The sequence below is a fragment of the Montipora foliosa genome, unplaced genomic scaffold (assembly GCF_036669935.1).
Source record: "Montipora foliosa isolate CH-2021 unplaced genomic scaffold, ASM3666993v2 scaffold_423, whole genome shotgun sequence".
In the NCBI taxonomy this organism is placed as follows: domain Eukaryota; kingdom Metazoa; phylum Cnidaria; class Anthozoa; order Scleractinia; family Acroporidae; genus Montipora; species Montipora foliosa.
Window position 1 is genome coordinate 505,001 of NW_027179727.1, and position 12,500 is coordinate 517,500.

The 12,500-nt window shown below is 43.4% G+C and overlaps 1 protein-coding gene across 1 annotated transcript; it reads right to left on the bottom strand.

The window, feature by feature from the left end:
• Positions 1 to 1,431: 1,431 nt before the first annotated feature.
• Positions 1,432 to 5,494, bottom strand: LOC137988617 (uncharacterized). Its single transcript, XM_068834605.1, has 2 exons — positions 3,571 to 5,494; positions 1,432 to 3,284 (listed from the first exon to the last, which is right to left on the bottom strand). Exons 1-2 carry the CDS (start codon positions 5,492 to 5,494, stop codon positions 1,432 to 1,434), a joined length of 3,777 nt encoding a protein of 1,258 aa, XP_068690706.1.
• Positions 5,495 to 12,500: the final 7,006 nt, after the last annotated feature.

The window sequence follows — 12,500 nt, forward strand, 5'->3', positions numbered from 1 at the left end:
ACATGATGAGTTACCATATGAGGCTAGGATGAAAATAAACCGGCCGCTCCGACGTCCCCGTACTAACTTGAGCTGAGAAAACACGGTGACAAATGTGTTTAAAATCTACGCTCCTGTTTATTGGCTCCTGCTGATACCAAATATCCAGTTAAAGATATCCTTCACAAGTGCAGAAATACTCTATTACATGCGGGCGATGCAGGAGATGAGTCGATGGTTCTAGTCCAGCAGTCAGGTGCTCAAGTAAATGCAGTGCAAATATTAACTGCAGACGTGAAATGAGGGTATGAATGGTCACTGCATAAGAGTAGGCAAGGAATACTTATTTACGCTATCCCCTTGAGGGAGACTCTCGTACTTATGAAATAGGCGGGTAAATTTTGGGATTTTGGTATCACTTGCATTTCTTGGCAAAACGCCACCATATGTAGCTCAATAAGGCTGGAAAGGTCCTTTTTTCCAATACGTGTTTCAAAAGCGGTTTATGAGGCTTGGGCCCAGTCCTTGTTACACAGTTTAGACCGTAAAATATGGTTCGAAGTCGCTAAAAAGAGTGTTTGCCGTGGTGTACTGTGTTGAACCTGGGGATGAGGAAGTCTGAGTTCCGAAGATTTTAGCTAACGAAAGAAAGACTAACCGTTTTGAAATACGTGCTCAGATCTTAATACCTTAAATCCGCTGTAAAAAAACTATGTTGCCTTCTAACTGCCTTTGCTGTCGTTTTCTTTGCTCACAGGGTGAAGAATATTACATTGTGTATAACGCAGGGAAGTGTTTCAAATCGCTCTAGTGTTAAGAACGGTGCCTACTAATTGAAAGGTTTTTTGCGCGGTTCACTGAATATGCGGGAAAAGCAGATCTTAAAGGGGCTAGGTCACGCTATTTTAGGTAAATTTGTTTAATTTTGTTAATTATGAGCTCTAAACGCAAATTGGCAGAGCAAGAGTCTTTCATTTGCAAAATCACGGCCACATAACAACTGAGAATGATTTTCCAACTGTGTAAATGCCATTTTGATATAGACTGATATAAATTTGGAAAAAGGTGGGCCGACATTTTTCAAATTTATGTCGAAAACGCAGCAACAATACGTTTCCTATTAAAATCACCGTTTAATTCCAACTTTTGAATACAAAACTTCGCTCACTTTACTCAACCGCGTGCTTAGAACAACAACGAAAGTAACACGATATCCTTTTTAAACACACCCACTAAGTACAAATACATGTCTCGATCCGATCTGAATTATTTCCGGTCATTATGCGACTTTATCAAACAATAAAAAAACACGGCATGTCACAGTTCCCGACACTCTCCCCCATATGTCTCGTAGCGACGTGGCATATGTAACAGCGGGAACTGCCTGATAATTGTGCTATTGAGGTAAAACAATTGATGAAACCTAATGGAAAACGTTCTATAAGCAAATGTTCATTCCAACTGATCCTCCTGGGCTAAATCTTGCACTCGAAGCTCGGCGGCGACTGCTGCATCTCGTCCGGGTCTAAACGCTGGTGCTCCAGGGTCAAGTGTTGTTGTAGTTCCTCTGACACCATCCCTGTTGCACGACAGTTCCAGGGGATACAGGTGCTGAATAGGGCGTTCGATGTGGGATCGGCCGGCTCGCAATCTCGCACCACGAACTACTCCATCCCTTCCTTCAATCAGGCTTTCAACAATTCCAAGTGGCCAGCTATTTCTGTTCCGCTCGGACGACTTGATAATAACTACGTCTCCAACAGCAAGAGAACACCGCTTGTCTTCGCGTTTAAGGCGGTGACGTTCGCGTAATGCACGCAAGTACTCAGCTGTCCATCGATTCCACATTGCATCCTTAGTTTTCTGTAGGAACTTGGCGCGCTTCCTCAAATCTCTTTCTTCCAGATGGTAAGGCTGTAACTCGGGCAAGATGTTGGATTTGAGAAATAGCATCGTGTTTGGCGTCAGTGTGGGGAGCTGGACATCCTCCTCCTGGTAACACAAGGGATGGTTGTTCATGGTGACTTCAATATCCAGGATAACTTCGCTTAACTCCTCCCAGTTTAGTATCCCTTGGCCAACTGTCTTGTAAAATGCTGATTTCATCAACCCGATCAGACGCTCAAATTGCCCTCCCCACCAGGGCGCACGGCTGAGGTTAAACTGCCAAATGATGGACTGGTTGCTAAGAAACGAATGAAACTCTTCATCCTTCTGTACCTTCTTTAACCACTTGGCGGCAGCGACAAACGTCTGACCGTTGTCTGAGTAGACCCTTGATGGCCGTCCTCTTCTGGCGATGAAGTGCTTTAGGCTCTTAATGAACTCCCCGGTCTCCAAATTCGGCAGTAACTCTAAAAACACTCCGCGGGTGAGACTACAGGAGTACAATACCACATACGCTTTACGCATCTCCTTGCGCTTGTTATGGTACTTCACCGGTCCGGCAAAATCCACACCAATCACGTTGAAGGGCGTGTCGCCTTCGGTTCTTTCTCTTGGCAGAGGTGCTGGTGGCGGATTTGCGAAAGCTACGGCTTGAAACCGTTTGCAGCCACTGCAGTTTCTTACGACTCTCTTTGTTAATTTCCTAAGGCGGGGTATCCAGTATCTCTCTCTTACGCTGGCCATTGTTAGGCCAACTCCCCCATGGAGTGTAGTTACATGGGCACGTTGCACAATCTTCGTCGCAAGTAGAGCCGTGTCCGGCAGGTACACAGGATACTCGCCTTGGATACGTCCTCGGCATTCGAGCACACCCTCTTCATTTGGTTGCAGGTTCAGCTGCTCTTGGTCTTGCTCGAAACTGACGTTGTTGAATCCTTGCTGCTGGGCCTTCTTGACCAAGAACGTCTCATGCCTCTTTACCTCGGCTGTGCTCAGTGGTCCCTTGGCTTTATTGGTGGAGTTCCGAGAATTGTGCAAGAATCTCGCTACCCAAGCACCAATTCTCAATGCTTTGCGCAAGTCAAACTTCTCAAGGACGACTTCGAGGTCACTCTTGCCTTCTACTCCCACTGCGAATAACTCTTGTGGCACCTTTCTTTCTGCTAAACTCTCTGGGGAAGGTTTTGTCACGACTTCAGGTGGCCAATTGGCTGGATCTGTAAGCCAGGTGGGTCCATTCCACCACAGCTGCGCTCCAGTTACACTACCACCGCGACTTCCTAGGTCGGCTGGATTGTCTGCTGATGGAACATGACGCCATAGCACGTTTGGGTGAGTCTGAATCTTCTTTACGCGATTCGAGACGAACTGACGGTATTCTCCCCGATCTCCAATCCAATGTAAGGCTACTGAGCTGTCTAGTCAGCAATGAAGAGTAGTCGCAAGAGGAAGCCCTTCCAATGCTTGGCGTACATTGCTGGCCAAATTTACTGCCATGTGTCCTGACACAAGTTCTAGGCGAGGAATGGTTAGACCTTGTTTGGCAAGACGAGACTTTGCAGTAACCAAACCTTGCGACACCCCTGATGCTTGCGTCACCACGGCGTAGACTGAGGCACACACTCCGCGGCCACTGGCGTCACCAAATGCGAGGAGTTCAATCTTATCGATCTCTTGCTGGTAGAGAGGAATACTACGTTTTGCCGACACTTCTTTCGGTAGGCTCTTTTCCCACTTTCTCCACTGGTTTGCTATCTGCTCTGGCAACGGAGCGTCCCAAGCGTTCTTTTGGATACATGATTCTCGGTAGAGAACTTTTCCCTCGAGCATGACTGGTGACACAATTCCAAGCGAAAATCTCGGTAGCTTCACGTTTTGCTTTCTCTGAATTAGGTCCTCCCGAAATCAGGTCATCCACGTACAGACTTCTGCGTATCTCATTCACACTATCAGGATATCTGGACTGCATGTTCTCCAAGTGCTGTTGAATCACCCCATTGAGAAGGAATGGTGAAGGGGCGAGGCCAAACACCACTCTGGTAAAACGCAGAGTTTCAACCTGTTTTCCTGTCTTGTCAGCGATCCAGTGGAATCTCAAGGAATCTCTCTCGGTTTCTCGTATCCGCACTTGCAGGAATGCACGGCGAAGGTCACCAGCGACTGCCACAGGATGAAAACGGTTACGAACAATGACACTCCACAGCTTATTATGTAGCGGAGGTCCAGCATGTAGACATTCGTTCAGCGATGGTGCTTTCTCTTGTGCACGGGCTGACGCGTCGTACACGACTCGCAGCTTCGTCGTCTCAGCACTCCGACGCACGACAGCACGATGGGGTAGATAAAACTCTCTTCCAGTTACCTCAGCAGGTGCTGGCTCTACTACGCCCTCTCGAAGTTGCTCTCTGATCACAGCGTCATAGTCGTCGAGCGTGTCGGTTCTTCTCAGCTTCCGTACAAGACTGTTCAATCTGCGTAAACTTCCATCTCGGTTGTTTGGTAACGGAGGACAGTTTCCCTTCCAAGGAAGTCCAGTTTCATACCATCCTTCTGAAGATCGAACTAACTGTTCTTTGAATTCTTCGTAAACGTCACCTTGATATCCGGTTGAAGAGTCTGCCAGACCAAGGACATCGAGTGCGTACAACCTCTCGTAATCTGCGTTCAAATTAATGGCTAGATAAGTAGTTGCCAACTCCCTGTCAGCTCCAGGCGACATGATTGTCCATCCTAAACGGGTGAACTCGGCAACTGGATCTCCACGGCGACCCACTCTCAAACGCTCTCCAGTGCGAATCTTCGCAAAATCATTCGCGCCCAGTATGATGTGTACGGGTAGCCTGTCTTTAGTGTCGTCATCATCCATTCGCACCCCGTTGAGATGAGAATTCGCCTCAAGTATTTCCTTGTAACGTGGATTCTCCAAAACCAATAACTCTCGCTTGTTGACTTTCGTAATATCAACTTCCAGCTTGAACTCATCTTGTACAGAACCAATGACCACACCAAACACTTGCATCGTTCTCGTAGTGATTCCGGTAAGCATGGCTATCTGCCTTAGTCCGGTAGACTTTGGCTGTGCATTGGTTAAATCAATCGCGGTCGATGAAGCGTATGAATGGCTCGCTCCACTGTCTAATAAGGCTCTGAATTTGTAGCCGCCAATTTTTACAACCACGACTGGGTGAATCACTGCTGTGTTTCCGATGTTATTTGCTGTTATCCCCGGCTCGCGTGCTTGGACTCTGTCGCATAGTGACGTGTGATGCCTTGCGTGACAATTTTGACACGTGGATTTGCTCCTACAATCTTCGGCTCGGTGTCTAGATCCCGTGCAGTTAAAACACAGTCTTTTATCCAGGAAAATCTTCTTTCTTTGTTCGACACTCACGACTTTGTCACAATCAATAGCTTTGTGATTGGAGCATTCACAAAATAAACATCCACGGGCGGCCGTCTGGTTCCCATCATCACGTTTTGCATAAAATGCTCTTGTTTTTTCTCTCTTGTTGTTAGGAATCGCCACGACCTTGGGTCTTTGAGCTTCTGAGATTGGATTATTGATCGTCCACTTCTCCAACGCTTCTAGGAATTGTACAAAGGACCACTCGCTCCAATTTCCGTCCATCATTGCAAGCTCGTTCTTAATGATTCCCAGCTTGTCAAATGTAAACCTCACAGCGGCGTCAAGTTTGTTTAGGCTTTGCAATGTTTGTAATGATTCAATGTTAAATAACAACACCTCATAGAATTCATGAATTTTCTTCACATCCCTCTCTCTGATTGTTGGCAACTCCAATATGTTCCCACAACTTCACTGGTTTTCCCATATCGTCTCGCAAGAAGATCTTTGGCCCTTTGATAACCATCTCCTGTGAACGGAAGTCCATCGATCAGATTTCGGACCTTTGTGACCAATAACTCTTTCAGATACGAAAATTTCGTAACGTCAGGGATAGATGACTTGTCGATTTGGGTCTCGAACTGACCCCAGAAACGCATCCAGTCTTGAGGCGTTCCATCGAATTTAGTTATCACAAGCTTCAGCATTTTGCAAATTCGCTAGTCGCTCCTGTGGTTCCAGTTGACTTTTGAGCTTGTTGTAACTCGAGCTTTTTCTTCTCAAACGCTAATTCTTCGGCGTAAGCTTGTTCTACAGCCTCTTGTTGTTGCTGTATCTTCTCTTTCTCCAATGCGATGGCTCGCTTGTGCTCGAAAAGAGCGGCTTCATGCCTCACATGGCGATCGATTTGCTCTATTTTGTCAGCCAACTGACGCATACATGTATCCGCTTCGTCAACTGCTGCTTCGACATCTGCTGCCTATTCTTGTATTTTTTCCTCGTTCTCACCTTCTGTAAACTTTTTCTCTTCTATCGATTCCTTTAGGGTGGTCACTGCGGTCGCCATGCTCTCGAGCGAAGTTTTGTGCCTCTCCAAAGCCACACGGTCATCTTTCTGCAGGATTTCGTCCGTCTTCTTCACTCTAAAGTTTAACGTTCTGATCTTGCCGTCCAAGTCTGCTAGTTGTTTATCCATAATCGCTCAACTATATGCGTCCCGTCGGAGGTGCCAGTTTGTCGAAAACGCAGCAACAATACGTTTCCTATTAAAATCACCGTTTAATTCCAACTTTTGAATACAAAACTTTGCTCACTTTACTCAACCGCGTGCTTAGAACAACAACGAAAGTAACACTATATCCTTTTTAAACACACCCACTAAGTACAAATACATGTCTCGATCCGATCTGAATTATTTCCCGTCATTATGCAACTTTATCAAACAATAAAAAAACACGGCATGTCCACAGTTCCCGACATTTACCCAAATTCAATCCATTTCAATCCTCTCCAGTTTTGTCTATCCATGTGCCTTCTTGGCTTCCCTGTGTTTTGTTAGAGTTCTTCTATAGTTTTGAACAGTTATTTTGATATTTTAGTTAATTCTTTGACCATTCGATCAGTGCTGAAATTTCCTAAAATTGCGCGACCTAGCCCCTTTAACAAGTGTTATTAAAATCCAAAAAGAAAATTGGGGGTAACCACGTATTTTTGGAAGATAATTAATCAACAATATTTGTAAGAAGCTTTAAAATACAAAGCAATGTATGGCGTTCTATTCCAAACTGAAGCTTAATTATCTCTGAAAAATGCATGGTTACCCCAATTTTCTTTTGGATACCAAGAGCACTTGCTAAATTCTGCTTCCTTCGCATATTTTTGAACCGTACAAAATATCCTTGTATTAATAAGCACTACCCATAGGAAATCTGAGTATCTCGAGATGCGCAGAACGTATGCGCATTAACAATAGTAGGCACCGCCGAAAGTCTTTCTTTGACAACACATTTAGAAACTGCCTAAAATGCGGTTCAATTTTACATATAATTAAAACAATTCTAAAAAAACCACGGGTTCTTCTTCTTTGGCCAAATTTGGTGGAAATGGTGGTTAACTAAATTACAAATATTCTCTTTCAACTTTTTTACCTGAACAGTATTTTTTGTGAATTATTACTGGGTTGCCCTATGGCAATCCCAGTCGGAAAATGGGTAGATTTCTCCGTTTTATTTTTTTTATTTTTTTCCATGTCGGTAAAAGTCTTGCCTGTCACTCCCCTGCTAAGTGGTGTCTTTGTACATAGAGCCCTGCTGCGCGTATTTTCGTAGGATCGAGAGGGTAGTGGGAAATGCGTAGATTTCTCTGGTGGACACATTATAACGATTGACTTAACCGGCAATGGCGTCGAAAGTCATGTAGCGCGAATGGCGTTTTAGTAGATCTTTAAACAAAATATACCCTTATGACGCTCAATAATGGCAAATCAATTGGATACTGAACAAGACAGGCGACAACATCGACAACAATCTGTCGCCCGTCGAGCCGTCTTTTACCCAGTGTGCTGTTATGTAGAACACTGAAGATTCGCAGGGCAGCGATAATAGTGAATTCAAAGACTAGACCAGGTGGATTGAATGGAATTTCAAGCGTTAAAATCGCTGAAAAGGTAAGATTGTTGTCGAAGCGATGCCGCAATTGCGTGTCTTCACCACATGTTCCTTTGATCTCACATTGTGTTTTCCGTCAAAATATTCGCTTGTTTTCGCGTTCGCTCGAACATATTTACCTTTGTTACATGTCCAGTGAATAGTTTTATCCTCTGGGATGAATTTTCCGTTGAAAAATCGGTTATTTGGGCGGTCAGTGTAAAACGCAGACTGCAGACCGGGGGTAAAATGCAGACTGAGGGTAAAATAAATATTAATAAAAAAAACGAGCCATAAGGATAAAATAAAGATTGTTTAAAAGACAATCCTGTTTTACATCACTCAACAACTCACATTATCATGACTGCAGGTCGCTGCACCTTTTGGGGATGCGATCGTACGCGTTGAAATCATCTGTGCTTTGTTTTTGCGCTTCCAGATGAATTGCAATGTTCCAAATTATTTGTCACACCGGTACATCGAGGGAAATCGATCGAAAAACCAACAATTATTACTTCGAATACCTGAATAATCTCGGTTGTCTTTTTTCGGTGCAACGAAATGCACAAAGAATTTCATGTATTCCGAGCAATTAGGACGCGGGGATTTCATTGGTCAAGCTATGCGGGATAACCCCTAGGGAGAGGTTACAATTGAAAATTACATCTTGCAGATGCAAAACAAACGAACTTGTGAACTAGAGGATAAACATAACGTACACGAAAGCGAATGAAAGGATCCTAATAAGAAATTTTTACACCTCAGTCATACTGGCTTAAGCCGACTGAATTGAAACGTTAAATGGTTGCAAAATCCACGTTATATCTGTCTTTGTTAATTGGTATTGTAGCCATGCGTGTCAAAATAAATTGAGTTATTGGGTAATTACTCGATTACTTTGTACAGTGCAGCAAAATGGACAGTTGAATTACGGGGTGGTGACTTCTTTGCCTAAAAGCAACTCACTAAACGAAACTATCCTTTTTCCAACAACAACAAGGATTCAAACAGCTTCAATTCTTACAGAGTTCGATGAAAATCCGGATTTAAAACATGCGGTGGGGCAACCAAATCGATGGGAGCTGTGTTGGGGTTTCAGTGTGAAAGTACAAACGGCTACTAACACTCTTATAACTCTTTTTTCATTATTATTTTTTTAACGCGCAGTCTGCAGTCTGCATTTTACCCTCTGTCTGCATTTTATTACTGGTCTGCAGTCTGCGTTTTACACTGACCGGTTATTTGGGTGGTTTTTGGCAACAGAGGTTAATTATTCGTAATGCGATCGCTTCCGTTGCCGTTAGCAATGGGTCGCAAATTTGACACTTTTATCGCATTATCACATTACGCATTGAATCCACGTTATCTATTATTCCTAAAAATCTAAAAATATTCCTGCCTCATCAGTTTTCGGTCGAATTTATGTCCAAGAAAGAACATGAATTGCAGAAAATTTTAGTTTTGCATCCAAAAATTCGTAATCAACGCTAAAATGACCAAATTTTGCCTGGAAAACATATTTTACTGTTATTTTTCTTAAATTTTTTCGTTCAACTTTCGCTTTTATAAAATGTTTCAGTTGTCTGTAAGTAAGTTATATGCTGTTGGAAAGCTTATTTACTAACCGAGCGCTAGGGCCGTACTGCCAGGGAAATATTGGCCCGAGGTCGTGGCCGTGCGGACCGAACGCAGCGAGGTCCGTACAAAAACGACCCAGGGCCAATATTCCCCAGTACGGCTCGAGCTAGCTCGGTTAGTAAGTAGTTTATTATATGGTTTTTTTATTACCTTTTGCTTTGTTTTTGCAAGCCCGTAATCGGCCCGTGGGCTAGTCACAATTAGCCAATCAGAGCGCGCGTTATATCGGCTACAAACCCCAACTTGAAAAAAATTGCCTGGAAGAGCTGCCTGGAAAGCTGCACGTACCACAGGCAACCCAGTGTACCCTCACGGAGGGTCTAGTTGTACTTAAGGCACAGGACGCCCCAAGCTCAGTGTGAGCATGGCCGACAAAAATATAAGGATTTGTATGGGAATCCCGACAAAGAGCTTATATGAAAAAAAATCTCAATTAAAAAGCCTAAGCTTATTGCCAACGTGGGTTACTTCCTTCCTGTGTGGTTATTTTCAAGATCCGACGCGATTTGAGCCATTTCCCAGTTTCGTGGTTGTCAACGGTATAATAAAATCCCAAGGCTGGAAACTAAATTCTCAGGTGCCACCAATTTGATTCAAATATTCCTGGATAAAATGTTGCCACGGTCACAATTCCATATCAGAATCAATTGACAAAGATTGAACTTTCATCTCAACCCACCATCAACGCAATAGCAGTCCTGCGAGCGACCTCAGGCGGTAATATTGCAGGAAAACAGCTTTCCAAAAGTACGTTTCCACACCACAGTGGCCACGGCTTCGACCGTTGATAACGAACTGAGCCTAACCGCGGTGGCTGACCGTAGTTCAGGGACACCCAACGTCAAAAATATCGGAAAATATATGTTCGGAAGACTATTTGATATCTGGAATTTTCGAAACATTTGTTGTAAAATTTCTTGCTTACCTGCCTGTCCTAGGATTTTCGAACATCTAAAAAATGGTATAATTGCTCTTTTTTTTCCCTAAAAAGGTGAACTAGAATTTTCGGGAGCCTTGTTTCTGGCTGGAATTTTCGAAAAGGTAAGTTTTTTTTTTGATCCCTATAATTTTCGGATCATTAGATTTTCAGCTATTTCCAGACATCTTAGTCTGCGGGGGCCCTCGCTCTAGTCTTATGAAGTAGAACTGGCTCATAAGACGTTAAAATTACCTCTAAACTAGATGAACCCAGGAAGATTTGGAAAAGCGAGTCGCTAAAGGATGTAGAAAGGAGATATCCCTGGCGATAGAGCCGCTGAAGATGGAGCTAATGACTGCGAACAAGAGATTGAATGATTTGGAAACCTCGTGTAAGTTTCTTGCTGAAAAGTACGATGCATTGATGACAAGTATTCACGATTTAAAGAAACACAACAAGCTCTCAGAATTCATAGCTACAACACTAGATATACCTCAAGAGAGAACTTATACAGGCCAGTGTTCAGAACCAATTACGCTAGATTTTGATTTTTTTTTTCTTTCAATTTTATTTGGTGAATGTTTCGTTTTCTACATGCCGCCCTGGATGTGTGGAAAACGAAGACCTTACAGTAATTCACGATAGATAGCTTATCAATCGTTTCAACTAACATGAATGATGTGTTTTGTTAGTTGCTGTTTGTATGTTATTTTTTCCGGGGAATCTTTGTTTTGCGGGTCTTTCCGCACACCCTAGTTGGTCCTGTGAGCTCATTGGTTACCTTGAAAACTGTGGAGAGCGCCAGAGGAAATGACCTGTGCTTGATACAAGTAAACCTGGTCCCTTGGAGGCGGGGCTCCCAAGTGAGGGGAAAGTCCTGGGAACGAGTTTGGATACAAATCATTGCCTCTAAAAGTGATAATGCTGACACGGGCACTATAAGAAGGTGCCTGATTGTTCATGTTGGATCAATCAAAAGCACTAGATCGATCGACAATTGAAGAGAATGTGGCAGCCCTTCTGCCAGATCCCGCAATCATCCCAATAATTTCATTACCAGAAAACTGTTCTTCATCTGTTGAATGGTGTCCACTTTCTTCAATAATTCGGACAACTTCATCATCATGAGATCCACTTGCGAGTTCACTGTCTTGATCAGAATCACTGTCAGTCTCATCAGTTCTTGTATGCAGAGTTACTGAACTAGAGTTGTTACGAATATAATAGCAAGAAAAATGGCCAATAACAACAAGGCTAATTCATCTGACTCAAGCGAAAATGATTCTAGTACTGAAGAAGCATGCTGAATTTATAATAGAGCTTTATACATTTTTTGTGTAGATAAAGATGTTGTTATTAACTGGAAACTTGCTTGTTATTATTCATACCTTGAAATTACACTGTCCACATCACGGAAAAAATTGGGCGCCCCCTCCCCTTGTGACCCTATCATTTTACCAGAACCTCCCCCCCACACAGGTTCCTTAACATTTTATTCCCCCCTCAACGTCTTCATGCCCCCCTCTCCATATTAAATGAACGTTCCCTTATCGTGTGATATGCACATGCTGGTAATTGATGTTTCGAGCACCCAAGTATCTATGGAGCACCCAAGTATCTATGTACCACCTAAATGGACTGTGTGCCGTAAAACGAAGAAAACTTTTTTGTCAGCAAAAGTGTAACAATTAGTGGACAACAAATACTACACACTTAAAGACGAAGAGAATGTACAAGGGGTCTCCCCTGGCTATGTTTTTGTTTGAATTCATTTAAGCACGACTGATAATCCAAGATGACAATTACTGAGGCGGAACCCATGACGTATATTTCCAGCGTGAGGAAAGGTGTTAGGCATTAAAAAATAAAACGACAGCTAACATCTTCGTAAAAATTGCCGTTAGGGGCTTTTTCATTGCACAAGTTGACATAGAGCTCTGTACGTGTCCACGGTTGATGGAAAATCATCCGCACCACTACCCAAGGTACCACGGCTTTTACGGTGCGTCTTCGTGTTTAAAGAAGGATTCAATGGTGTTCTTCGTTGGTCTTATAGCTAAGCCTATGTAAATCCAACGTAAAAGAAATT